Source organism: Petromyzon marinus, chromosome 72 (genome assembly GCF_048934315.1).
Source record: "Petromyzon marinus isolate PM22_M1 ecotype Great Lakes invasive population chromosome 72, UKy_Petmar_22M1.pri1.0, whole genome shotgun sequence".
In the NCBI taxonomy this organism is placed as follows: Eukaryota; Metazoa; Chordata; class Hyperoartia; order Petromyzontiformes; family Petromyzontidae; genus Petromyzon; species Petromyzon marinus.
The window spans coordinates 4,278,005-4,303,774 of record NC_133738.1 but is presented as its reverse complement, the minus strand read 5'-3'; the positions used below and the strand labels follow the sequence as shown (position 1 = coordinate 4,303,774).

Below are 25,770 nucleotides of genomic sequence, written 5' to 3'. Positions count from 1 at the left end.
AGTAGGTGGTTGGGTGGGTGAGTGTACGGGCGAGTGAGTGAATCGGTGGGTGGGTGAGTGGGTGAGTAGGTGAATGGGTGAGTGAGTGTGTTGGTGAGTGGGTGAGTGAGTGAGTGGATGGGTGAATGAATGTGTTGGTGAGTGAGTGTGTTGATGGGTGGGTGAATGAGTGAGTGAGTTTGGTGTTTGGGTGTGTTGGTGAGTGTGTTGATGAGTGGGTGAGTGAGTGACTGGATGGGTGAATGAGTGTGTTGGTGAGTGTTGATGAGTGGGTGAGTGAGTGAGTGACTGGATGGGTGAATGAGTGTGTTGGTGAGTGTGTTGGTGAGTTAGTCTGTTTGATGGGTGGGTGAATGAGTGAGTGAGTTTGGTGTTTGGGTGCAAGTGAGTGTGTTGGTGAGTGAGTGTGTTGATGAGTGGATGAGTGAGTGAGTGACTGGATGGGTGAATGAGTGTGTTGGTGAGTGAGTGTGTTGATGAGTGGGTGAGTGAGTGAGTGACTGGATGGGTGAATGAGTCTGTTGGTGAGTGTGTTTGATGGGTGGGTGAATGAGTGAGTGAGTTTGGTGTTTAGGTGCGAGTGAGTGAGTGAGTGTGTTGGTGAGTGGGTGAGTGAGTAAGTGAGTGACTGGATGGGTGAATGAGTGTGTTGGTGAGTGTGTTGATGAGTGGGTGAGTGAGTGACTGGATGGGTGAATGAGTGTTGGTGAGTGAGTGTGTTGATGGGTGGGTGAATGAGTGAGTGAGTTTGGTGTTTGGGTGCGTGAGTGAGTGTGTGTGTTGGTGAGTGGGTGAGTGAGTGACTGGATGGGTGAATGAGTGTGTTGGTTAGTGTGTTGATGAGTGGGTGAGTGAGTGACTGGATGGGTGAATGTGTATGTTGGTGAGTGAGTGTGTTTATGGGTGGGTGAATGAGTGAGTGAGTTTGGTGTTTGGGTGCGTGAGTGAGTGAGTGTGTTGGTGAGTGAGTGAGTGACTGGATGGGTGAATGAGTGTGTTAGTTAGTGTGTTGATGAGTGGGTGAGTGAGTGACTGGATGGGTGAATGTGTATGTTGGTGAGTGAGTGTGTTGATGGGTGGGTGAATGAGTGAGTGAGTTTGGTGTTTGGGTGCGTGAGTGAGTGTGTGTGTTGGTGAGTGGGTGAGTGAGTGACTGGATGGGTGAATGAGTGTGTTGGTTAGTGTGTTGATGAGTGGGTGAGTGAGTGACTGGATGGGTGAATGTGTATGTTGGTGAGTGAGTGTGTTTATGGGTGGGTGAATGAGTGAGTGAGTTTGGTGTTTGGGTGCGTGAGTGAGTGAGTGTGTTGGTGAGTGAGTGAGTGACTGGATGGGTGAATGAGTGTGTTAGTTAGTGTGTTGATGAGTGGGTGAGTGAGTGACTGGATGGGTGAATGTGTATGTTGGTGAGTGAGTGTGTTGATGGGTGGGTGAATGAGTGAGTGAGTTTGGTGTTTGGGTGCGTGAGTGAGTGAGTGTGCTGGTGAGTTGGTGAGTGAGTGAGTGACTGGATGGGTGAATGAGTGTGTTGGTGAGTGAGTGTGTTGATGAGTGGGTGAGTGAGTGAGTGACTGGATGGGTGAATGAGTGTGTTGGTGAGTGAGTGTGTTGATGGGTGAGTAGGTGAATGGGTGAGTGAGTGTGTTGGTGAGTGAGTGGCTGGATGGGTGAATGTGTATGTTGGTGAGTGAGTGTGTTGATGGGTGGGTGAATGAGTGAGTGAGTTTGGTGTTTGGGTGTGTGAGTGAGTGTGTTGGTGAGTGTGTTGGTCGGTGGGGAGCGGTAGTGTAGTGGTTAGCGCTACGCTGCGATGCGAACCTGGCGACCCGGGTTCGATTCCCGTTCACGGTAAACACCGGTTACGATTATCTCAACCGGTCATGGGCCTCCCCTAGGTCGACTCAGCCTCAAATGAGTACCTGGTGCGATGTGTAAACATCGCCACTGGGGAGACAAAGGCGGTCAGGCGTGGTGTTGTCCACCCACCCCCTCGTGTGCCGTGCCGACCTTTATAGGTGCTGCTCGCTAACAGCACTTGCCCCAACAGTCTGTTGAGGCTACGCGGGGGGATCTTTGTCTTTTTCTTTTTGGTTGGTGAATGAGTGAGTGAGTAACTGGGTCGCTGAGCGAATGGGTGGGTGAATAAGTGAACGTGTGGGTGGGTGAGTGAGTGAGTGACTGGATGGGTGAACTAATGCATTTCCTATTAACTGATCCATTGTTTTGGTAACTGATGCATTCTGTGGTAGATTCGGTGGTGGGGAGAGACAAGCGAGAGAGTCATTGGAAATCGCTGACCAAAATGCACGCGAGAGTGATTAAATGAGCCCCGAGGTTTCGAGCTTGGAAATACATTTTTGTCGTGTTGTGCTGGAACTGTTTGCGCAGAATAGGGAACAATGAACACAAATGATTAGCACGTGCGTAACAACAACAACTCCTCTTGATATTAATAGCAGTGGTTTGACTTATTTACGTGCAACGAGAACAGCATCCCAACCCCGACCGCACTGTTATCCACATTGCACACGTTCGCTAGATGTTGACGTCCTAGCCCGGTGTACAGGAGGTCGCTGGTTCGATTCCCGGACCCTTACGATGCCTGTTGTTGTATATTTCGAGTTTGCATCTCTCTCCTTCATCCTATGGAGATGTTGACTACCTCGCCTGGTATACAGGAGGTCGTGGATCCGATTCCCAGACCCTGACAATGCCTGCTGTTGTATATTTGGAGTCTGCATGTCTGCCGTTCCCCGTTTATAGTTTTAGTATGGGTCTCTATGAGTCTGTAGAAACACGGGGTTAAGAGTGTTTGATTGCTGCTCTAAATGTCCACGTGATGATGATGATGATGAAATCAGCCACTTGGTTGAGCGATCATTCGTGATGGCCAGCGTCGCTTCTGCCGCCACCACCACCGCCCCTGCCCTCCGGTGGGCACCAGACGATAATTCCCCCGATACAGCTATAGAAAGCTTCTTGAACGACGTGGTGGAAAAAGATGTCAAATAATGTGGGAGCCAGAGGACATCCTTCTCGCACCCCAAGGTGTACAGGGAATGGTTCTGACTCCTGGCCATGCAGCTTTACCCGGACCCGCTCACCATCATGAAGGTCCTTAATGAGCGTGAGCAGAGGGTCAGGGACTCCGAAAGCACGAAGAACAACCCAGAGCCCAGGCCTACTGATGGTATCATAGGCCTTGACCAGGTCCTGTGGGAATTCTTTACACCTCTGCTGTAGCAGACTGACATAAAATATGGCATCTGTGCAGGACCGTCCTTTCCTGAAACCGCATTGGGGCTCCGCAAGCCTCTCCTCAGCGTGCCTGGCAAGGCGATGCTGAATAATCTGAGGAGTGAGATGCCCCTGTAGTTTTTTACAGTCTCAACGGTCTCCTGTTTTAAAGAGGGGGTTCACCAGGACATCCTTCCAATCCCGCGGAACAAATCCAGTGGTCCAGACTGTTGTTATGATGTCATGTAGGGCAGTCTGCATAGAAACACCACCCTCAGCAGTTTAACTTGGGAGATCATCTACTTCTTTAAATATTTGAGGTACCGCAGCCTCAGCAGGGTCATCCCCACTTTTCCCATCGATGTTTCTGGGCTTAGGGATTTCCCCTCACCCAAGACCTCACATAAATGCTCAGAAAATCTGACAACCTACTCCTGGGGGTCGGAGATCGGATCAGCATTCGTTCCCCAAAGGATGGTGATAGGTGTGGCACTGCAAGTAACTTTTTTGATGGAATTAAAGAGCAATTTGTGATCGCGGGCCATTGAGGCAAACTCTATCTCCTCAGCAACCCGCGACCGCCACCAATCCTTGCAGTGTCCGCATGGCTCTCCGAACCTCTGAGCAAAGGTAAGCCTCTTCATTCTCCAACGTGGGATGCTGTAGACAGTGGGAGTGGGCCTGCCGCTTTTTCTCAGCCAGCCTAACCACCTCATCTGTCAGCCAGAGTCTCTGAGGAGGTCTGGACCGTGTACCCGAAGCAGCCATTGCAGCTGCGTGAGTCACAGTCCTAAACCTCGCCAATTTCCCCTCAGCATCAGGAGCAGGGTGGGACGATGCCAACCACAGCTGCAAAGCGATGATAAAATTCTCCCTTGCAACTTTCATCAGCTAGCTGAGACCAGAACACTGTGGGTTTGAATGGGGTCCTGAACGTACACCCAACACCGAAGTGGAAGAATGGCAGGCGCATCTTACAGATGACTAGTCGATGGCAGAGTGGGCAGATCAGCTCCACAGTAGGTCCTGGTGTCCAAGATATGGGCCTGCATCCGCTGTTCCATCACTATGTAGTCCAGCAGATGTTTTTTTTTTCTTGGACCTGGCATGCACCCATGATGTTGTGTGGATGCGCTGATGCCGGAACAGTGTGTTGGTAAATTTTGATTTAAAGCTTTCGTGACTGCAGTAATTCATATTCTTAGTTTTTTCGGTAAAGTCACGTTGAAGGGAAACAACAAAATAATAAAATATATATAAAACAATAAAAAATTCTCACGACGTTTCGACCATAACTCAAACGGTCGTCTTCAGGTGTGTTGGTTTGCATAAATTTATTTTTAAACGGCGCATTTATTTATTTATTTATAAAAACGTTAGCGCCACGCGCAACGATTTGGCAATTTATTTAGGACTAGTCCATCTATATTCTGAAAAGAGGAGGGGGGAGACGAATTTTTTTTATAATGTATGCTGTCTGAAAGCCACTGTAAGCGTGAACAATCAATTAAGACCTGAAATGGTTTATCAAATCTTTCCAATGATTGCTAAGATAGAATCCATCTTCTCGGTTGAAATTGTCTCTGTGCTTGTATATGTGGATGGCCTCATGAACGAATCTCTCATGGAAGCCAGATGGCTTACAAAGAACCTCTGTCTTGGAAAAGTCAATGTCATGTGAGCCTACTGAATTAGAACAATGATCTGCCACGGCCGAGGTGTTGGTCCTACCGTGTTTAAGGTCTGCTTTGTGTTCACGAATGCGGTCCATGTCTCGGACCACCCACTCACCCACCCACTCGCTTCACACCATCAATAGGTAAACTCCCCCACCCCCCCGTGCCAACCGGCTTGTTCACCCGCACTTACACCACCTCCACACCGTTCATCATGCTAAGTCGGCCAATGAAATGCTAATAATTTTTATGCTAATTCCTTTGTCAAGGCGCTTTGTTTCCTCGCACACAGCTTAAAGGTCGCGGTCTGAGCGTGGCTGCGTTTCACTCCAGCGCTGTCCTCCAGTCTGGTCCCTTCACCTGATGAAGGCCGCTTGTGTTGTGGCCGAAACGTCGTGATTTTTTGTTGTTTTATTTTTTTACCTACTACGTGACTTTACCGAATAGAACCAAAGAGAATACAGTGCGTAAAATTCGTGATCTGCTCCCATCTGCCAAGGACGTGAATCCTGACGGGCAATATTCCTGGCGTCCACAAGCTAAGCTGTATCGGCGACAGCGGTTACGTTGGGGAAACAAAGCGACATGTCTCGGACCGTGTTCGTGAACATAAGGCAGATTTGAAACACGGCAGGTGCAATACTTCCGCCGTGGCTGATCGTGACTTTAATGTGGCTGGCTCACGCGAGAAATTGATTTTTCTCAGACGACGGCGCTTTGCGAGCCGACTGGCCATCAACAACGATTCGTTCACGAAGCCATCCGCAATATGCGTAGTGAGTTCTGATGGCGATAGAGACGTGGTCGTAGAGGCAACACGGGTTGTTTATTTATAACTAACAACAACAACTCCCTTAACACCTAGATTTGAAGCTTTCGTGACTGCAAGGATCCATTCTATTCGGTTAAAGGCCACTTGTGTTGTGGCCGAAACGTCGTGATTTTTGTTGTTTTATTTTTTTTACCTACTACGTGACTATCCCTTAACACCCCCTATCCAGGGAGTTATGGCCTCTGGGCCATCGTGACCTAAACACCGCCCCGTTCGCTCCCAGCCCTCCGGCTATCAGTGCCCTAGGGGAGGCTATCTGACCCGACCCATCCAAGGCAAGGGTCCCCGACCACTGGTCCCAGCTCAAACCGGCACCTTAACAAGGACGTCGGGTAAATTTTCATTTACAGCTTTCGTGACTGCAGGGATATTCATATTCTTGGTTCTTTCGGTGAAGTCACCGCGTAGATAGGGAAACAATGAAGTAATAAAAATATAAAACAATAAAATTCTCACGACGTTTCGACCGCAGCGCAAAGCAGCAATCATCATCAGGTGTGAAAACCACCGGCAGGAAAATTTGAAATTTCCTCGCTGTGGTTTTCACACCTGATGAAAATTTGAAATTTTCTATGCTGTGGCTTTCACACCTGATGATGATTGCCGCTTTGTGTTGCGGTCGAAACGTCGTGGGAAATTTAACCGTTTCGTATTTTTATTATTTCACTGTTTCCCTATCTACGCGGTGGTGACTTTACCGAAAGAACCAAGAATAAGGACGTCGGGATCGAGGTCCCCAGGGTCCTGACTAGGGAGTCTATCCTGACCCGACCCAGCCAAGGAACGGCTCTCGACCACTGGTCCAAGCTCGAACCCGCTGCCCTTGACAAGGACGTCGGGATCGTGGTCCCAGGGTCCTCGTCTCGCTGCTCTTCGGCTCTTCAGTCTTCGTAGAACTGCCCCAGAGCTCTGCTTGGGATGCCCCTTTTATACACCTCCAGGGGACCCTCCGCCCCTGGTACCGCCCCCTTTCTGGAACCTTCCAGAAGATCCTTTGAAGGGCCCCGTCCCAGTCCCCCCCCCACCACCTGGGGTAGGGGAGGGGAACACAGCCTCCCTTTGGTCCGGCTCCCTCTCTATCCCCTTGTTCTGGCTAGCACACCCTCCCGACCTCTGGCTGCAACTGCAGGTGAGTGGATGCAGGCGAACTGGCAGGTAAGTGGATGCAGGCGGCGCGTGCACACGCGATCCGGCGCTACACACGTACAGACCACAGACACAATTTCAACCAAGGCGGCAGGTTTTGAACCCCGGCAATCATTGTAAAGATGTCATCAACCACTTTGGCTCGTGACTTGAATTGTGCTTTCTTGTCAACCACCACCGTCGGCAGTGTGGATGGGTGTAGCGAGATGCAATGCCCCCTCCTCACCTCACCCCAATCTCTACCCCCCTCTCTCCCCCTATCTCTACCCCCCCCCTTTCTCCCCATGTCAATGCTCCCCCCCCCCCCCCCCCATTGTCTAACGCATTCGCTTTACTTGTGCTGTTTAAGCTGCACGGCTTTGCTCACTCTGAAAGGGCTCATCACAAGCAGTTGCATTTGGAGGCTTGCCCCCTCTTTTCTCTCAACCGCCTGATGAAGACCGCTTTCTCTTTTTTTTACCTACGTTACCTTACCGAAAGAACCAAGAATATTAATTCCTGCAGTCAGGAAAGTTTCAAGTCAAAATTTTTACGATTTGGTTACCCTTGCAACGGATCAAGCCCCCGCCCACACAAACCCACTCTCGTTGCTAATTTTTTTTCTTCTCTTATCAGCAACTGGCTTTATCGGAGTGAGCCGTTAGTCCGCTCTTTCTCTGTCGGCGACGCTCGGCAGAATGGGCTGCGGAACGTCAGCACGGGCTACGATGTTGGTTTTCTTCGTCGTGACGGGGAACCTCGCAGGTGAGTGAACCTTAATTGAATACAAATTAAGTGGTGGAAATCTTTTTTTTTCCTCCGCGTTTTATTTTACCCACCGCTGTGCCTGAGTGGCTGCTTTTTTATATATTTTTAAGCTTACCCGGCCATTCGCACATGATAGCAGCTCAATGGAAGTAAAGTATCATCGTGCAGAAATTTAAAGCAGCAGCAGCAGCTGAATTCTGTAAAACTAAACCATTTTTTTTTTATTTTACCAGCTAAACCCCACTGAACTACGTAGCTTCTTTTTTGCAGAAGCGACCTGGCTATCACGAACCAAGTCGCTGATGTCCATCACAACGTGGCCATTGATAGAAGCAACCAGATACTCTAAACACGTGTTCTACAGAGAGACCCATAGAGCCACAGAGACCCACACACCCACAGAGACTCAGAGAGACCCATACGACAACTAAACAATTGTTTTATTTTTGTTTGTTATCAGGCGTAAGGCCTCGCTGAGCTATGTAGCTTCATTATCAGAAGCGACCGGCTAATCGCAGATGATAGCAGCTCCACGCAAGTGGCCTATCGTCGCGCAGAAAGTTAAAGCGGCGTCCAAAAACTCTAAACTGAAACAACAAAAAGTTTAACCAGGTCAAGCCCACTGAGCTACTACGTAGCTTTTTTTTTTCCAGAAGCGACCTGGCCCATCACGAAGTAGAGTCCGAACCGAGTCGCTGATGTCCACCACAACGTGGACATTTATGGAAGCAACCAATTCCTCTAAACAAGCGTAGTCACTTTAAGATTCTAGATTTAAAGCTTTCGTGACTGCAAGGATCCATACTCTTTGGTTCTATTGGGTAAAGTCACGTAGTAGGTGAAAATAAAATAACAAAAAATCACGACGTTTCGGCCACAACACAAGCGGCCTTCATCAGGTGAAGGGACGAGACTTGTCTGGAGGACAGTGCTGGAGTGAGAGAAGCCACGCTTAGATCACGATCACGACACAGCTTAAAGGTCGTGATCTAAGCGTGGCTTCTTCCACTCCAGCGCTGTCCTCCAGACAGTCTCGTCCCTTCACCTGATGAAGGCCGCTTGTGTTGTGGCCGAAACGTCGTGATTTTTTGTTATTTTATTTGCACCTACTACGTGACTTCACTTTGGTCGTGTTTTTGTTTTGTTGCGGTTGCAGCCGAGTCAAGAGCCGCATGGCTCTCACAGAGCAATACCTCATACATGAAGCTGAAACTCAAACGCGTTATACAGATTCGCAGAGAGGCCCATAGAACCACAGAGACCCATAGAAACCCATAGAGACCCATAGAGACCCGTAATCAAATTAAACTTACCAGGTGTAAGCCCTACTGAGCTACGTAGCTTCTTATTCAGAAGCGATCTGGCCATCACAAATGACAGCCCAACGAAGCGGGTTCATCAAGTGAACACTTAGAGCAGTATTTACATTATGAGGCCTCCTTTGCCAGTAACAAGATATAGGAATAGGTTTTAACCCTTTTAACTGGCACAAAAAACTGACACCTTTATTCAAGGCATCATGTTTGCAATAACCACAACACAAGCAGTCAAAATGCAAACAAAAAGAGACAACTCTGATAATGATATTGGCACTGTCCTTGAATTTGATTGGTCCACACCAGAGACGGCTTTTCTTAGAGCCTAGTCTCCATTGGTGTTGGACCAGAAGACGCCAAAAGGCGTACAACTCAAAAACAGCACACTATCAGAGTATTGAGGGCTCGGGTGAGCATTTACATTATGAGACCTCCTTTGCCAGTAACAAGATATAGTAATAGGTTTTACCCTTTTAACTGGCGCAAAAACTGACACCTTTATTCAAGGCATCATGTTTGCAATAACCACAACACAAAAATTTGACTGCTTGTGTTGTGGCTATTGTAAACATGATGCCTTGAATAAAGGTGTCAGTTTTTGTGCCAGTTAAAAGGGTAAAACCTGTTCCTATAACTTAGAGCAGTTATCATATTAAAGGTTTTTGGGTTAGATCGCGTAAGTATGAATGTGTCGTGACCCTCGACCACGTAAACAACGCGCCAATTAGTTACTATTTCAGCCCACCGGTGTATTGGAGAGTGAATCCACAATTTGAGTGGTGCGACATTTCGCTGGCAATTACATCCATCATCATCGGGCGAATTTACCAGAATATTGAAGCAATCCACCTGCTTCTGGTCTTAAATAGAGCATGATGATGTCATCACTGAACCCATCAGGTGCAGAGATCAGAGGTGGTTGGGGTTATTGTAATTATATGACACGGACGGCGTCCGTGAACACACTAGGCAGATCTGAAACACGGTAGGACCAATACCTCTGCCGTTGCCGATCATTGTTTTAACGCTGTGGGCTCACTCGAAATTGATTTTTCCAAGACGGAGGTACTCTGCAAACCTACCGGCTACCTTCAGAGATTTGTTCATGAAGCCATCCAGATGTATAAACACAGACACAACTTCAACCGAGAGGATGGGTACAAACTGAGCAATCATTGGGAGGACGTTAGTAACCAGGTAAAGTCTTAACTGACTGTGACGTTTCCATCCTACCTGCCTATGTCAGCTGTTATTTCGACTGTCTCTCTCTCTCTATGCCTCTCTCTTAGATCTCTCGTGCTCACATGTCCTTTGGATTGCACTCTCATGCTCACATGCCCTTTGGATTGCACTCTCATGCTCACCCGTTGGGTTGCACTCCGTCGTCGAGGAGGCCACTCTTCTTTTCCTTCTTTTCTCCAGTTACGCGCTAACTTCTCGCATTGACATCATGCTAATCTCTCACGTTAACATAGTCACTCCCGTACCCTCTAATTTCTCACAGTAACACCATGCTAATCTCTCACATTAACATCATGCGAATCTCTCACGTTAACATAGCCACCTCTGTGCCCTCTAATTTATCTCATTAACATCATGCTAATCTCTCACATTAACATATCCATTTCCGTGCCCTCTAATTGCTCACATTAACATCATGCTAACCTCTCACATTAACATAATGCGAATCTCTCACGTTAACATAGTCACTCCTGTACCCTCTAATTTCTCACAGTAACACCATGTTAATCTCTCACATTAACATCACGCTAATCTCTCACATTAACATAGTCACTCCCGTACCCTCTAACTTCTCGCATTAACATCATGCGAATCTCTCACGTTAACACCATGCTAATCTCTCACGTTAACATAGTCACTCCCGTACCCTCTAATTTCTCAGGAGTAACACCATGCTAATCTCTCACATTAACATCATGCTAATCCCTCACATTAACATAGCCACTTCTATTGCCCTCTAATTTTTCACATTAACACCAAGCTAATCTCTCACATTAACATCATGCTAATCACTAACATTAACATAGTCACTTCCGTGCCTGTAATTTCTCACATTAACACCATGCTAATCTCTCACATTAACATCACGCTAATCTCTCACATTAACATAGCCACTTCCGTGCCCTCTGATTTCTCACATGAACAACATGCTAATCTCTCACATTAACATCATGCTAATCTCTCACATTAACATAGCCACTTCCGTGCCCTCTAAATTCTCACATTAACATCATGATAATCTCTCACAATAACATCATGCTAATCGCTCACATTAACATAGCCACTTCCGTGGCCTCTAATTTATCACATTAACATCACGCTAATCTCTCACATTAACATAGACACTTGCGTGCCTTCTAATTTCTCACATTAACATCATGCTAATCTCTCACATTAACATAGCCACTTCCGTGGCCTCTAATTTCTCACATTAACATCACGCTAATCTTTCACATTAACATAGACACTTGCGTGCCTTCTAATTTCTCACATTAACAAGATGCTAATCTCTCACATTAACATAGCCACTTCTGTGCCCTATAATTTCTCACATTAACATCATGCTAATCTCTCACATTCACATGGCCACTTCCATTGCCCTCTAATTTTTCACATTAACATCATGCTAATCACTCACATTCACATAGTCACTCCCGTGTCCTCTAATTTCTCACATTAACATCATGCTAATCTCTCACATTAACATCATGCTAATCTCTCACATTCACATAGCCACTTCCGTGCAATCTAATCTCTCACATTAACATCATGCTAATCTCTCACATTAACATAGCCACTTCCATTGCCCTCTAATTTTTCACATTAACATCATGCTAATCACTCACATTAACATAGTCACTCCCGTGTCCTCTAATTTCTCACATTAACATCATGCTAATCTCTCACATTAACACAGCCACTTCCGTGCCCTCTGATTTTTCACGTTAATATCATGCTAATCTCTCACATTAACATTATGCTAATCTCTCACATTAACATAGCCACTTCAGTACCCTCTAATCTCTCACATTAACATCACGCTAACCTCTCACATTAACATAGTCACTTCCGTGCCCTCTAATTTCTCACAGTAACACCATGCTAATTTCTCACATTAACATCATGCTAATCCCTCACATTAACATCATGCTAATCTCTCACATTAAAATAGCCACCTCTGTGCCCTCTAATTTCTCACATTAACATCATGCTAATCTCTCACATTTACATAGCCACTTCCGTGGCCTCTAATTTCTCACATTAACATCACGCTAATCTTTCACATTAACATAGCCACTTCTGTGCCCTCTAATTTATCACATGAACATCACGCGAATCACTCACATTAACATAGCCACTTCCGTGCCCTCTGATTTATCACATGAACATCACGCTAATCTCTCACATTAACATCATGCTAATCACTCACATTAACATAACCACTTCCGTGCAATCTAATCTCTCACATTAACATCATGCTAATCACTCACATTAACATAACCACTTCCGTGCCCTCTAAATTCTCACATTAACATCATGATAATCTCTCACATTAACATAGCCTCTTCCGTGTCCTCTAATTTCTCACATTAACATCATGCTAATCTCTCACATTAACATAGCCACTTCCGTGCAATCTAATCTCTCACATTAACATCATGCTAATCTCTCACATTCACATAGTCACTCCCGTGTCCTCTAATTTCTCACATTAACATCATGCTAATCCCTCACATTAACATAGCCACTTCCATTGCCCTCTAATTTCTCACATTAACATTATGCTAATCTCTCACATTAACATAGCCACTTCCGTGACCTCTAATTTCTCACATTAACATCATGCTAATCCCTCACATTAACATAGCCACTTCCATTGCCCTCTAATTTCTCACATTAACATCATGCTAATCTCTCACATTAACATAGCCACTTCCGTGCAATCTAATCTCTCACAGTAACATCATGCTAATCCCTCACATTAACATAGCCACTTCCATTGCCCTCTAATTTCTCACATTAACAAGATGCTAATCTCTCACATTAACATAGCCACTTCCATGCAATCTAATTTTTCACATTAACATCACGCTAATCACTCACATTAACATAGTCACTCCCGTGTCCTCTAATCTCTCACATTAACATTATGCTAATCTCTCACATTAACATAGTCACATCCATGCCCTCTAATCTCTCACATTAACATCATGCTAATCTCTCACAATAACATAGCCACTTCCCTGCCCTCTGATTTTTCACGTTAACATCACGCGAATCTCTAACATTAACATAGCCACTTCCGTGCCCTCTGATTTTTCACGTTAATATCATGCTAATCTCTCACATTAACATTATGTTAATCTCTCACATTAACATAGCCACTTCCATTGCCCTCTAATTTCTCACATTAACATTATGCTAATCTCTCACATTAACATAGCCACTTCCGTGACCTCTAATTTCTCACATTAACATCATGCTAAGCTCTCACATTAACATAGCCACTTCCATTGCCCTCTAATTTCTCACATTAACATCATGCTAATCTCTCACATTCACATAGCCACTTCCGTGCAATCTAATCTCTCACATTAACATCATGCTAATCCCTCACATTAACATAGCCACTTCCATTGCCCTCTAATTTCTCACATTAACAAGATGCTAATCTCTCACATTAACATAGCCACTTCCATTGCCCTCTAATTTTTCACATTAACATCATGCTAATCTCTCACATTAACATAGCCACTTCCATTGCCCTCTAATTTTTCACATTAACATCATGCTAATCTCTCACATTCACATAGCCACCTCCGTGCCCTCGTCTAGAAGGCCGCTCTCCCTATCTTACAAATTCGTGCTAATTTCTCACGTTAACATCACTAGCCCCGGCCACTTATTTATGACCCTTGAGCTATACCCCATTGCAACCCTTTTAAAACAGTCTGCCTCAGCAGCAGACCACGCTTTCCCACCTGATGATGGACTACGTGATGACTTTACCGAAAGAACCAAAGAGTTTGGATTCCTGCAGTCACGAGAGCTTCAAATCAAGATTAGTAATCACTTCAATAGTATGTGTTTCCTCTATAAGGAATTGTAATACGCATCGCTTAATAACTGAACACAATCAGGTGCAAAGATCAGAGGCGGAGGAGGGGGTGAAAGGGGTTATTGTTATTATATACTTTTTTTCAGTAATCAGTTAATAAGTATGTGTTTCCTCTATGAGAAATTGTAATTGTAAGATGTATTACTTAATAACGCGCTTCCAGGCTGCACTAAGCCTGGAGCTATCAGAGCGGTCAAAATAATTAGTATTTCTCTCGATTTCAATGGATTCTCGACTTGTTCTCGGCCAGTAATAATTAGTTTTACGCAACACTTCAACGTTATCAAGATCAATTGAGTGTCCTTTTCGGCAAAAGCATGTCCTGCCACTGCCGACAGCTGTGTTTGAGATAATTTAATATTTTTGCGGTGTTCTTTTAGTGTTACACTAATGTTAAGTCCCGTCTGTACAATATAGCATCCGCCACATAAGCAATTGATCCGATGCACACCTTCTGTTGATTAGGTAAAGTCACGTAGGTGACTTACCCAATAGAACCAAAGAGTATGGAGCCTAGCAGTCACGAACGCTTTAAATCTAGAATTCTGTTCATTACTTCGGCAATTCATCTTTAGTGCAAGATAGTAGTTTTTGAATTTTGTGTACCGTGCCAAATGTAACTTTGATTTTTAGTTTTTCCAAAACTCGAGCTAGTTTGTCAGTTACTCCCGCGATGTATGGTATTTTTAATTGTGTTAATAACCCGATTGCTTTCAGCAGTGTTGCTGTTAGATCTTGGTTTGGCATTTACTGTCCTCTTAATTTGAGCATTATTGGAGCCATTTTATTTCGTAGCGCTTATTTCACATGTTTGAATCTCTTCTTTGGTTCTTTCGGTAAAGTCACCACCACGTAGAATGAGAGTAAAATAATACATTGATAAAATAAAATAACACAATAATAATATTCTCACGACGTTTCGGCCACAACACAAGCGGCCTTCATCAGGTGAAGGGACGAGACTGTCTGGTAGGACAGCGCTGGAGTGAAAAAAGCCACGTTCAGATCACGACCTTTAAGCTGTGTGAGAAGAAACAAAGCGCCTTGACAAAGGAATTAGCATAGAATTTAGCATTGAAATGGTCGAGTGATTAGCTTGTGACTGGTCACAGAAATGGCTATGTTAAAGTTAAAGCATACACATCCGCAGAGGCACCCCTTGAAAAAAAGGAATTAGCATAGAATTTAGCATTGAAATAGCTGAGTGATTAGCTTGTAATATTATTGTGTTATTTTATTTTATCAATTTATTATTTTATTCTCATTCTACGTGGTGACTTTACCGAAAGAACCAAAGAAGATGAATCCTTGCAGTCACGAAAGCTTCAAATCGAAAAATGTTTAAATCTCTCTCCTCAGACTTTCACCATCGGACACTGGTTAAGGCCGACGTATGAGCGTCTTGATGAGAGAGGATTTCTGTGCGGGGCGATGATTCGAATCCGCATTCAAATAGGCATCAGTGTGCGTTTCCTTTCGGTAAATGCTGCGCGTTATTTTACCATAGAGGCCGCGTCTGAGCAAAATATCCAGGAACGGGAGAGTGTTATTCACCTCGATTTCCATGTTTTGCTAATTGAGATGATTTAGAAATTAATTAAGTGTGTCTTTACCATGTGGCCGGACAACCAAAAGTGTCATATCTAAACCAAAAAGATGGTTTTAATGTACTTGAAGCAATTGCTCTTGATCTGTCTCCTGCCATTGCGAATCTGTACATTGAAGTAGTAACTAATTGGGCTGAAGTAGTAACTAATTGGCACATTATATGCTTAGTTCTTTCGGTAAAGTCACGTTGAAGGGAAACAACAAAATAATAAAATATATATAAAACAATAAAAAAATTCTCACGACGTTTCGACCATAACACAAACGGTCATCTTCAGGTGTGTTGGTTTGCATAAATTTATTTTTAAACGGTGCATTTATTTAACACGTTTAAAAATAAATTTATGCAAACCAACACACCTGAAGACGACCGCTTGTGTTATGGTCGAAACGTTGTGAGAATTTTTTAATTGTTTTATATATATTTTATTATTTTGTTGTTTCCCTTCAACGTGGTGACTTTACCGAAAGAACTAAGAATATGAATTACTGCAGTCACGAAAGCTTCAAATCAAAATTTAATTGGCACATTGCTTACGTGACAAACCTTACTGGCTGTGTCGAGCGGCGGAGGGTTATGACACATTACGTGATCTATCCCAAAAAAACCTTTATTATGAATAATATGAATGATATTGGGCGCGAAAGCCTACGTGTTAAACCGATTTATAGCAGTTGCCAAAATACTTTGAACACACTGCGTCGATTCTAAGTTGTGGATGTGGAAACCCGGAGGACCCCGGACAAAAATCCACGCGACCACCAAGGGGAGAGAGAGAGATACACGAACTCCAAATATACAGCAGCAGCAGGCGTCAGTGTCCGGGATGTAACCCACGATCTCCTGCATACCAGGCGAGGTAGCCAACATCTCCCGTTTTTCACTCAAACGCACGTTTGGAATTCCGGAGTTTCGGAAATTGCCGTTTAGCTACTCTCCCGTCTCCCGACGAATTCCCATCTTCCGCCATGTATTTATACCTGGTTAGAAACCCCCCCCCCCCCCCCCCAAAAAACGCAGTTCGAGTTCAGGAGTAAAATGCTGGCGAACTTTGCCAAGAGTGTATAGGGAGGGAACGAGCAAAACCCCAAAAATCCACCACAACATTATCGGGGCCTCCCTGCCAGTTCCCCTTGTTTGTGAAAACTGTGCGGTGCCACTGGATCGCATGAATCAGAGAGATTAGATGTGGTAGGTGGTGGTGGGTGGTGGTGGTGGTGGTGGTTGGTGGGGTGGGTGGGTAGTTAGTGGTGAAGTGGGTGGGTGGGTGGGAGGTGGTGGTGGTGGGTTTTGCAGTGGTGGGTGGGTGGGGGGGGATAGGTGGGATTGGTGGTGGGTAGGTTTTGGGGGGGGGGGGGGGGTATGAATTGCAAGGGCGGGCAGACCGTTGAGTCGATGGGAGGAGAAAATAGCGAGGAAAACAACATCAATTGTGACCAAAATGGGGGGACTCGAGTATCAAAGTGTCGCGGAGTAAATGAAGACTCCGAGGCATATGCTCGTGTAGGGGCTGACGCCAGTTGTTTTTATTGAAGACCTCTCCGCACGCGACTCCGTGTACTGGCACCTCACTGCCTGCACTCCACACCCCGGTGGAAGGGTACTGGGGGAGGTCCCTAGCACGCCCGCGAGGCTACGCTAGCCCGGTGCCAATTTCCCCCTAACCCAGGTCCCGACTTTCACCCTTCGCGTTCGCGGACCCTCCGGGCGACCTCGGACACGTCACAGGGGGGACGTGACGTCACCGTCCCGCCCCCCTGCGCGATGACGTCACCGCACGTGACGCCATCGTGCCGGAGGGCGAGCGTGACATGACGTCACTAGCTACTACTCTACAAAAGTATGAAAACGCTAAGAGGAGGTTTTACCCTTGCTGACAATGAAACATCGGTTGCGTTAAGATGTCTCGACACCAAATGGAAACCTTTAGCAAGGAATCGTGTCCGCATTAACCACACGCGGTGATTTGCGGTGAGCATGCCAACACACATGGTCGCTATACTCTTTGGTTATTTCGGTAAAGTCACGTGGGTATAAAATAAATGTAAATTTCGATTTAAAGCTTTCGTGACTGCAAGGATTCATCTTCTTTGGTTCTTTCGGTAAAGTCACCACCACCACGTAGAATGAGAATAAAATAATAAATTGATAAAATAAAATAACACCATAATATTCTAACACGACGTTTCGGCCACAACACAAGCGGCCTTCATCAGGTGAAGGGACGAGACTGTCTGGTAGCTTAAAGGCCGTGATCTGAACGTGGCTCTTTCACTCCAGCGCTGTCCTACCAGACAGTCTCGTCCCTTCACCTGATGAAGGCCGCTTGTGTTGTGGCCGAAACGTCGTGAGAATTTCATTGTGTTATTTTATTTTATCAATGTTTTATTTTATTCTCATTCCACGTGACTTTACCGAAAGAACCAAAGAAAATACATTTTATCAAATCACGTGACGTTTTGCGCGCAACACAAGCGTCCGTCATCAGGTGGGACAACCACAGCAAGATACAATCTCTGAAGTGGGCAAAAGGGGCTGCTTGTAACCAGAGGCTATGTAGGTAAGAGAAAGGGGGAGGAGCCATCGTTCTGATAATATATATATAAAACGTAACTATAGAGTGATATTGCATTGTCTTTCATAATAACGTAACTACGGTAAAAACCTTGGATTGCGAGGAGCATACATTCGTTCCGGAAACGTGTTTGTAATCCAAAGCACTCGCACGCATCAAAGCGCAACGTCTATCAGTGTGCGATCACGTGACGCTCGACAAAGTGTCAACACGTACACTGCTCGTATTGCAAGACCCTTGCTCGCTCATCAAATTCATATTTATTTCAAATGTGTTGCTCGTCTTGCAAAACACTCGCAGACCCAGTCACGCAGCGTTGGTGGTGTACACAGTGGTGCTTTTTTCAGGAATATTTTTGCTGTTTTTTTTTGTCAAGGATTTTCTGTTTGCATAGTCACGTAGTTTTATTGTTCGTGTATTTTTTTATTGTTGTGGTTGCACCCGATTCAAGAGCCGAATGGCTCACAGGGCTATAACCAAAATAAATAATCTGAAACTGAAACTTACTGTACTATATAGCGTAACTATAGAGTGATATTGCATTGTCTTTAATAATAATAATGTAATTATAGTGTTACATGGCATTGGATTTTAAACTGATTGGTCTACACCAGAGTCTCTATGCGTCTCTATGGTTTTATGTTAGTTTCTGGAGGTCTGCGGGTCTTTATGAATATGTGTCTCTATGGGTCTGTGTGGGGTTCTGTGGGTCTCTATGTTTCTATGTGAGTCTCTGGATGTCTCTGGGTCTCTATGAGTATGGGTCTCTATGGGATTGTGTGGGTTTCTGTGGGTCTCTATGGTTCTATGTGAGTCTCTTGATGTCTCTCGGTCTCTGTTAGTATGGGTCTCTATGGGATTGTGTGGGTTTCTGTGGGTCTCTATGGGTCTCTGTGAGTCTATGGATGTCTGTGGGTCTCTATGAGTATGGGTCTCTATGAGATTTTGTGGGTCTCTATGGTTCTATGTGAGTCTCTTGATGTCTGTCGTTCTCTATGAGTATGGGTCTCTATGGGATTGTGTGGGTTTCCATGGGTCTGTATGGTTCTTTGTGAGTCTATGGATGTCTGTGGGTCTCTATGAGTATGGGTCTCTATGAGATTTTGTGGGTTTCTGTGGGTCTCTATGGGTCTCTGTGAGTCTATTGATGTCCGTGGGTCTCTATGAGTATGCGTCTCTCTGAGATTTTGTGGGTTTCTGTGGGTCTCTATGGTTCTATGTGAGTCTCTTGATGTCTCTCGGTCTCTATGAGTATGGGTCTCTATGAGATTCTGTGGGTTTCTGTGGGTCTCTATGGTTCTATGTGAGTCTCTTGATGTCTGTCAGTCTCTATGAGTACGGGTCTATATGGGATTGTGTGGGTTTCTCTGGGTCTCTATGGGTCTCTGTGAGTCTATGGATGTCTGTGGGTCTCTATGAGTATGGGTCTCTATGGGTCTGTGTGGGGTTCTGTGGGTCTCTATGGTTCTTTGTGAGTCTGTGGGTGTCCGTGGGTCTCTATGAGTATGAGTCTCTATGAGATTGTGTGGGTTTATGTGGGTCTCTATGGGTCTCTGTGAGTCTATTGATGTCTGTGGGTTTCTATGAGTATGCGTCTCTATGAGATTTTGTGGGTTTCTGTGGGTCTCTATGGTTCTATGTGAGTCTCTTGATGTCTCTCGGTCTCTATGAGTATGGGTCTCTATGAGATTTTGTGGGTTTCTGTGGGTCTGTATGGTTCTATGTTAGTCTACAGATGTCTGTGGGTATCTGTGAGTTTGGGTCTCTATGGGATTCTGTGGGTTTCTGTGGGTCTCTATGGGTCTCTGTGGGTCTATGGATGTCTGTGGGTCTCTATGAGTATGGGTCTCTATGGGATTTTGTGGGTTTCTGTGGGTCTCTATGGGTCTCTGTGAGTTTCTTGATGTCTGTCGGTCTCTATGAGTACGGGTCTCTATGAGATTTTGTGGGTTTCTATGGGTCTGTATGGTTCTTTGTGAGTCTATTGATGTCTGTGGGTCTCTTTTAGTATGGGTCTCTATGAGATTGTGTGGGTTTCTGTGGGTCTCTATGGGTCTCTGTGAGTCTATTGATGTCCGTGGGTCTCTATGAGTATGCGTCTCTCTGAGATTTTGTGGGTTTCTGTGGGTCTCTATGGTTCTATGTGAGTCTCTTGATGTCTCTCGGTCTCTATGAGTTTGGGTCTCTATGGGATTGTGTGGGTTTCTCTGGGTCTCTTTGGGTCTCTGTGAGTTTCTTGATGTCTGTCGGTCTCTATGAGTATGGGTCTATATGGGATTGTGTGGGTTTCTGTGGGTCTCTATGGTTCTATGTGAGTCTCTTGATGTCTATCAGTCTCTATGAGTATGGGTCTCTATGGGATTGTGTGGGTTTCTGTGGGTCTCTATGGGTCTCTGTGAGTCTATGGATGTCTGTGGGTCTCTATGAGTATGCGTCTCTCTGAGATTTTGTGGGTTTCTGTGGGTCTCTATGGTTCTATGTGAGTCTCTTGATGTCTCTCGGTCTCTATGAGTATGGGTCTCTATGGGATTGTGTGGGTTTCTATGGGTCTCTATGGGTCTATGTAAGTCTCTATGAGTCTCTATGGTTCTTTGTGAGTCTATGGGTGTCTGTGGGTCTCTATGAGTATGGGTCTCTATGGGATTGTGTGGGTTTCTGTGGGTCTCTATGGGTCTCTGTGAGTCTATTGATGTCTGTGGGTCTCTATGAGTATGGGTCTCTATGAGATTTTGTGGGTTTATGTGGGTCTCTATGGTTCTTTGTGAGTCTCTGGATGTCTGTGAGTCTCTGTTAGTATGGGTCTCTATGGGATTGTGTGGGTTTATGTGGGTCTCTATGGGTCTCTGTGAGTCTCTTCATGTCTGTGGGTCTCTATGAGTATGGGTCTCTATGAGATTGTTTGGGTTTCTGTGGGTCTCTATGGTTCTATGTGAGTCTATGGATGTCTTTGGGTCTCTATGTGTATGGGTCTCTATGGGATTGTGTGGGTTTCTGTGGGTCTCTATGGGTCTCTGTGAGTCTATGGATGTCTTTGGGTCTCTATGAGTATGGGTCTCTATGAGATTGTGTGGGTTTCTGTGGGTCTCTATGGGTCTCTGTGAGTTTCTTGATGTCTGTCGGTCTCTATGAGTATGGGTCTCTATGGGATTTTGTGGGTTTCCGTGGGTCTCTATGGTTCTATGTGAGTCTCTTGATGTCTGTCAGTCTCTATGAGTACGGGTCTCTATGAGATTTTGTGGGTTTCTGTGGGTCTCTATAGGTCTCTGTGAGTCTATGAATGTCTCTGAGTCTCTATGAGTACGGGTCTCTATGGGATTTTGTGGGTTTCTGTGGGGCTCTATGGTTCTTTGTGAGTCTCTTGATGTCTGTCAGTCTCTATGAGTACGGGTCTCTATGGAATTTTGTGGGTTTCTGTGGGTCTCTATGGGTATCTGTGAGTCTATGGATGTCTCTGGGTCTCTATGAGTATGGGTCTCTATGGGATTTTGTGGGTTTCTGTGGGTCTCTATGGGTCTCTGTGAGTCTATGAATGTCTCTGGGTCTCTATGAGTATGGGTCTCTATGGGATTTTGTGGGTTTCCGTGGGTCTCTATGGTTCTTTGTGAGTCTCTTGATGTCTGTCAGTCTCTATGAGTACGGGTCTCTATGGGATTTTGTGGGTTTCTGTGGGTCTCTATGGGTATCTGTGAGTCTATGGATGTCTGTAGGTCTCTATGAGTATGGGTCTCTATGGGATTTTGTGGGTTTCTATGGGTCTCTATGGGTCTCTGTGAGTTTCTGAATGTCTTTGGGTCTCTATGAGTATGGGTCTCTATGGGATTGTGTGGGTTTCTGTGGGTCTCTATGGGTCTCTGTGAGTCTATGGATGTCTTTGGGTCTCTATGAGTATGGGTCTCTATGGGATTGTGTGGGTTTCTATGGGTCTCTATGGGTCTTTGTGAGTCTCTTGATGTCTCTCAGTCTCTATGAGTATGGGTCTCTATGGGATTTTGTGGGTTTCTGTGGGTCTCTATGGGTCTCTGTGAGTCTCTTGATGTCTGTCAGTCTCTATGAGTATGGGTCTCTATGGGATTGTGTGGGTTTCTGTGGGTCTCTATGGGTCTCTGTGAGCCTATGGATGTCTGTGGGTCTCTATGAGTATGGGTCTCTATGGGATTGTGTGGGTTTCTATGGGTCTCTATGGTTCTATGTGAGTCTACAGATGTCTGTGGGTATCTGTGAGTATGGGTCTCTATGGGATTGTGTGGGTTTCTATGGGTCTCTATGGGTCTCTGTGAGTTTCTTGATGTCTGTGGGTCTCTATGAGTATGGGTCTCTATGAGATTTTGTGGGTTTCTGTGGGTCTCTATGGTTCTATGTGAGTCTATTGATGTCCGTGGGTCTCTATGAGTATGCGTCTCTCTGAGATTTTGTGGGTTTCTGTGGGTCTCTATGGGTCTCTGTGAGTCTCTTAATGTCTGTCGGTCTCTATGAGTATGGGTCTCTATGGGATTGTGTGGGTTTCTGTGGGTCTCTATGGGTCTCTGTGAGTTTCTTGATGTCTGTCGGTCTCTATGAGTATGGGTCTCTATGAGATGTTGTGGGTTTCTATGGGTCTCTATGGTTCTATGTGAGTCTCTTGATGTCTGTCAGTCTCTATGAGTATGGGTCTCTATGGGATTGTGTGGGTTTCTGTGGGTCTCTGTAGTTCTATGTGAGTCTCTTGATGTATGTCGGTCTCTATGAGTATGGATCTCTATGAGATTTTGTGGGTTTCTATGGGTCTCTATGGTTCTATGTGAGTCTCTTGATGTCTCTCGGTCTCTATGAGTATGGGTCTCTATGAGATTGTGTGGGTTTCTGTGGGTCTCTATGGGTCTCTGTGAGCCTATGGATGTCTGTGGGTCTCTATGAGTACGGGTCTCTATGGGATTTTGTGGGTTTCTGTGGGTCTCTATGGGTCTCTGTGAGTCTATGAATGTCTCTGGGTCTCTATGAGTACGGGTCTCTATGGGATTTTGTGGGTTTCTGTGGGTCTCTATGGTTCTTTGTGAGTCTCTTGATGTCTGTCAGTCTCTATGAGTATGGGTCTCTATGAGATTCTGTGGGTTTCTGTGGGTCTCTATGGGTCTCTGGTGAGTCTGTAGCATTTGGCTGATGCTGCTTTAGCACATTGTCGACGCGACGACGGATCGCCACTGGAGCGAAATGCAAAACCAATAAAAAAAACTGCCAACGTGTAGGTCAGCGGAGAAAGTCCCAGGCTCAGCCAAAGCCACCCCGATTTTCCTTGTTCCGTGACCACAGCCTTTGAAGTTCCCCCTGTTTTGTCGGTTCTTGGCCGCAGGTGTCAGTGGCTACGCGTGACTGGTAGAGATAAGCCTCGTCTGTGTCCACAGCCTCAGCCGTCCCCACCCAGTGGTGGCCATGCACGCGATTTTTAGCCGCGCAAACTCAATAAGTGTACGGTGCAGTGTAGTGCATAGTGCCGTTTATGGTAGTGTATGGTGTGGAGTCTAGTAGTGTGGTGTATCGTGCAGTGTACAGTGTAGTGTATAGTGTAGTGTATAGTGTTATATTGTATAGTAGTGTATTGTGTAGTGTAGTGTATAGTGTAGTGTGTAGTGTTGTATAGTGTAGTGTATAGTGTAGTGTATAGTGTAGTGTATAGTAGTATTGTGTATAATAGTGTAGTGTTTCGTAGTATAGTGTAGTGTATAGTAGTATAGTGTAATGTATAGTAGTGTAGTGTATAGTGTAGTGTATAGTAGTATAGTGTATAGTGTAGTGTATAGTAGTGTAGTGTATCATGTAGTATAGTGTATAGTAGTGTAGTGTATAGTGTAGTGTATAGTAGTGCTGTGTATCATGTAGTGTGTGGTGTATGATAGTGTAGTGTATAGTGTAGTGTATAGTGTAGTGTATAGTAGTGTAGTGTATAGTAGTGTTGTGTGTCATGTAGTGTGTGGTGTATGATAGTGTAGTGTATAGTGTAGTGTATAGTGTAGTGTATAGTAGTGTAGTGTATAGTGTAGTGTTTAGTAGTATAGTGTATAGTGTAGTGTATAGTATTATAGTGTATAGTGTAGTGTATAGTAGTGTAGTGTATAGTAGTTTATAGTAGTATAGTGTAGTGTATAGTGTAGTGTATAGTAGTGTATAGTAGTATAGTGTAGTGTATAGTGTTGTGTATAGTAGTGTATAGTAGTGTAGTGTATAGTGTAGTGTATAGTAGTATAGTGTATAGTGAAGTGTATAGTAGTATAGTGTATCATGTAGTGTAGTGTATAGTAGTGTAGTGTATAGTGCAGTGTATAGTAGTATAGTGCAGTGTATAGTAGTGTAGTGTATAGTGTAGTGTATAGTAGTGCAGTATATAGTGTAGTGTATAGTAGTATAGTGTATCATGTAGTGTATAGTAGTGTAGTGTATAGTGCAGTGTATAGTAGTGTAGTATATAATGTAGTGTATAGTGTAGTGTATAGTGTAGTGTATAGTGTACTGTATAGTAGTGTAGTGTATCATGTAGTGTATGGTGTATGATAGTGTAGTGTATAGTGTATAGTGTAGTGTATAGTAGTGTAGTGTATAGTGTAGTGTATAGTAGTGTTGTGTATCATGTAGTGTGTGGTGTATGATAGTGTAGTGTATAGTGTAGTGTATAGTAGTGTAGTGTATCATGTAGTGGATGGTGCATAATAGTGTAGTCTATAGTGTAGTGTATAGTAATGTAGTGTATCATGTAGTGTATGGTGTATGATAGTGTAGTGTATAGTGTAGTGTATAGTAGTGTTGTGTATCATGTAGTGTGTGGTGTATAATAGTGTATAGTAGTGTAGTGTATAGTAGTGTATCATGTAGTGTATGGTGTATGATAGTGTAGTGTATAGTGTAGTGTATAGTAGTGTTGTGTATCATATAGTGTGTGGTGTATAATAGTGTAGTGTATAGTGTAGTGTATAGTAGTGTAGTGTATCATGTAGTGTGTGGTGTATAATAGTGTAGTGTATAGTGTAGTGTATAGTGTAGTGTATAGTATAGTGTATAGTGTAGTGTATAGTAGTGTAGTGTATAGTGTAGTGTATAATAGTGTAGTGTATAGTAGTGTAGTGTATAGTGTAGTGTATGGTGTATAATAGTGTAGTGTATAGTGTAGTGTTAAGTAGTGTAGTGTATAGTGTAGTGTATGGTGTATAATAGTGTAGTGTATAGTGTAGTGTATAGTAGTGTAGTGTATAGTGTAGTGTATAATAGTGTAGTGTATAGTAGTGTAGTGTATAGTGTAGTGTATGGTGTATAATAGTGTAGTGTATAGTGTAGTGTTAAGTAGTGTAGTGTATAGTGTAGTGTATGGTGTATAATAGTGTAGTGTATAGTGTAGTGTATAGTAGTGTAGTGTATAGTGTAGTGTATGGTGTATAATAGTGTATAGTGTAGTGTATAGTAGTGTAGTGTATAGTGTAGTGTATGGTGTATAATAGTGTAGTGTATAGTGTAGTGTATAGCAGTGTAG

The 25,770-nt window shown here is 44.5% G+C and overlaps 1 protein-coding gene across 8 annotated transcripts in view; it reads left to right on the top strand.

The window, feature by feature from the left end:
- Positions 1-7,230: 7,230 nt before the first annotated feature.
- The window catches only part of LOC116957285 (uncharacterized), a 97,527-nt gene continuing 78,987 nt past the window's right edge, over positions 7,231-25,770 (top strand). For all 8 annotated transcript variants that reach the window (XM_076055678.1, XM_076055677.1, XM_076055681.1 and 5 more), the window contains exon 1: positions 7,231-7,635. In XM_076055678.1, the coding sequence (XP_075911793.1) occupies positions 7,569-7,635 (67 nt within the window). In that variant the 5' untranslated portion in view covers positions 7,231-7,568. The remainder of the gene's footprint in view (positions 7,636-25,770) is intronic.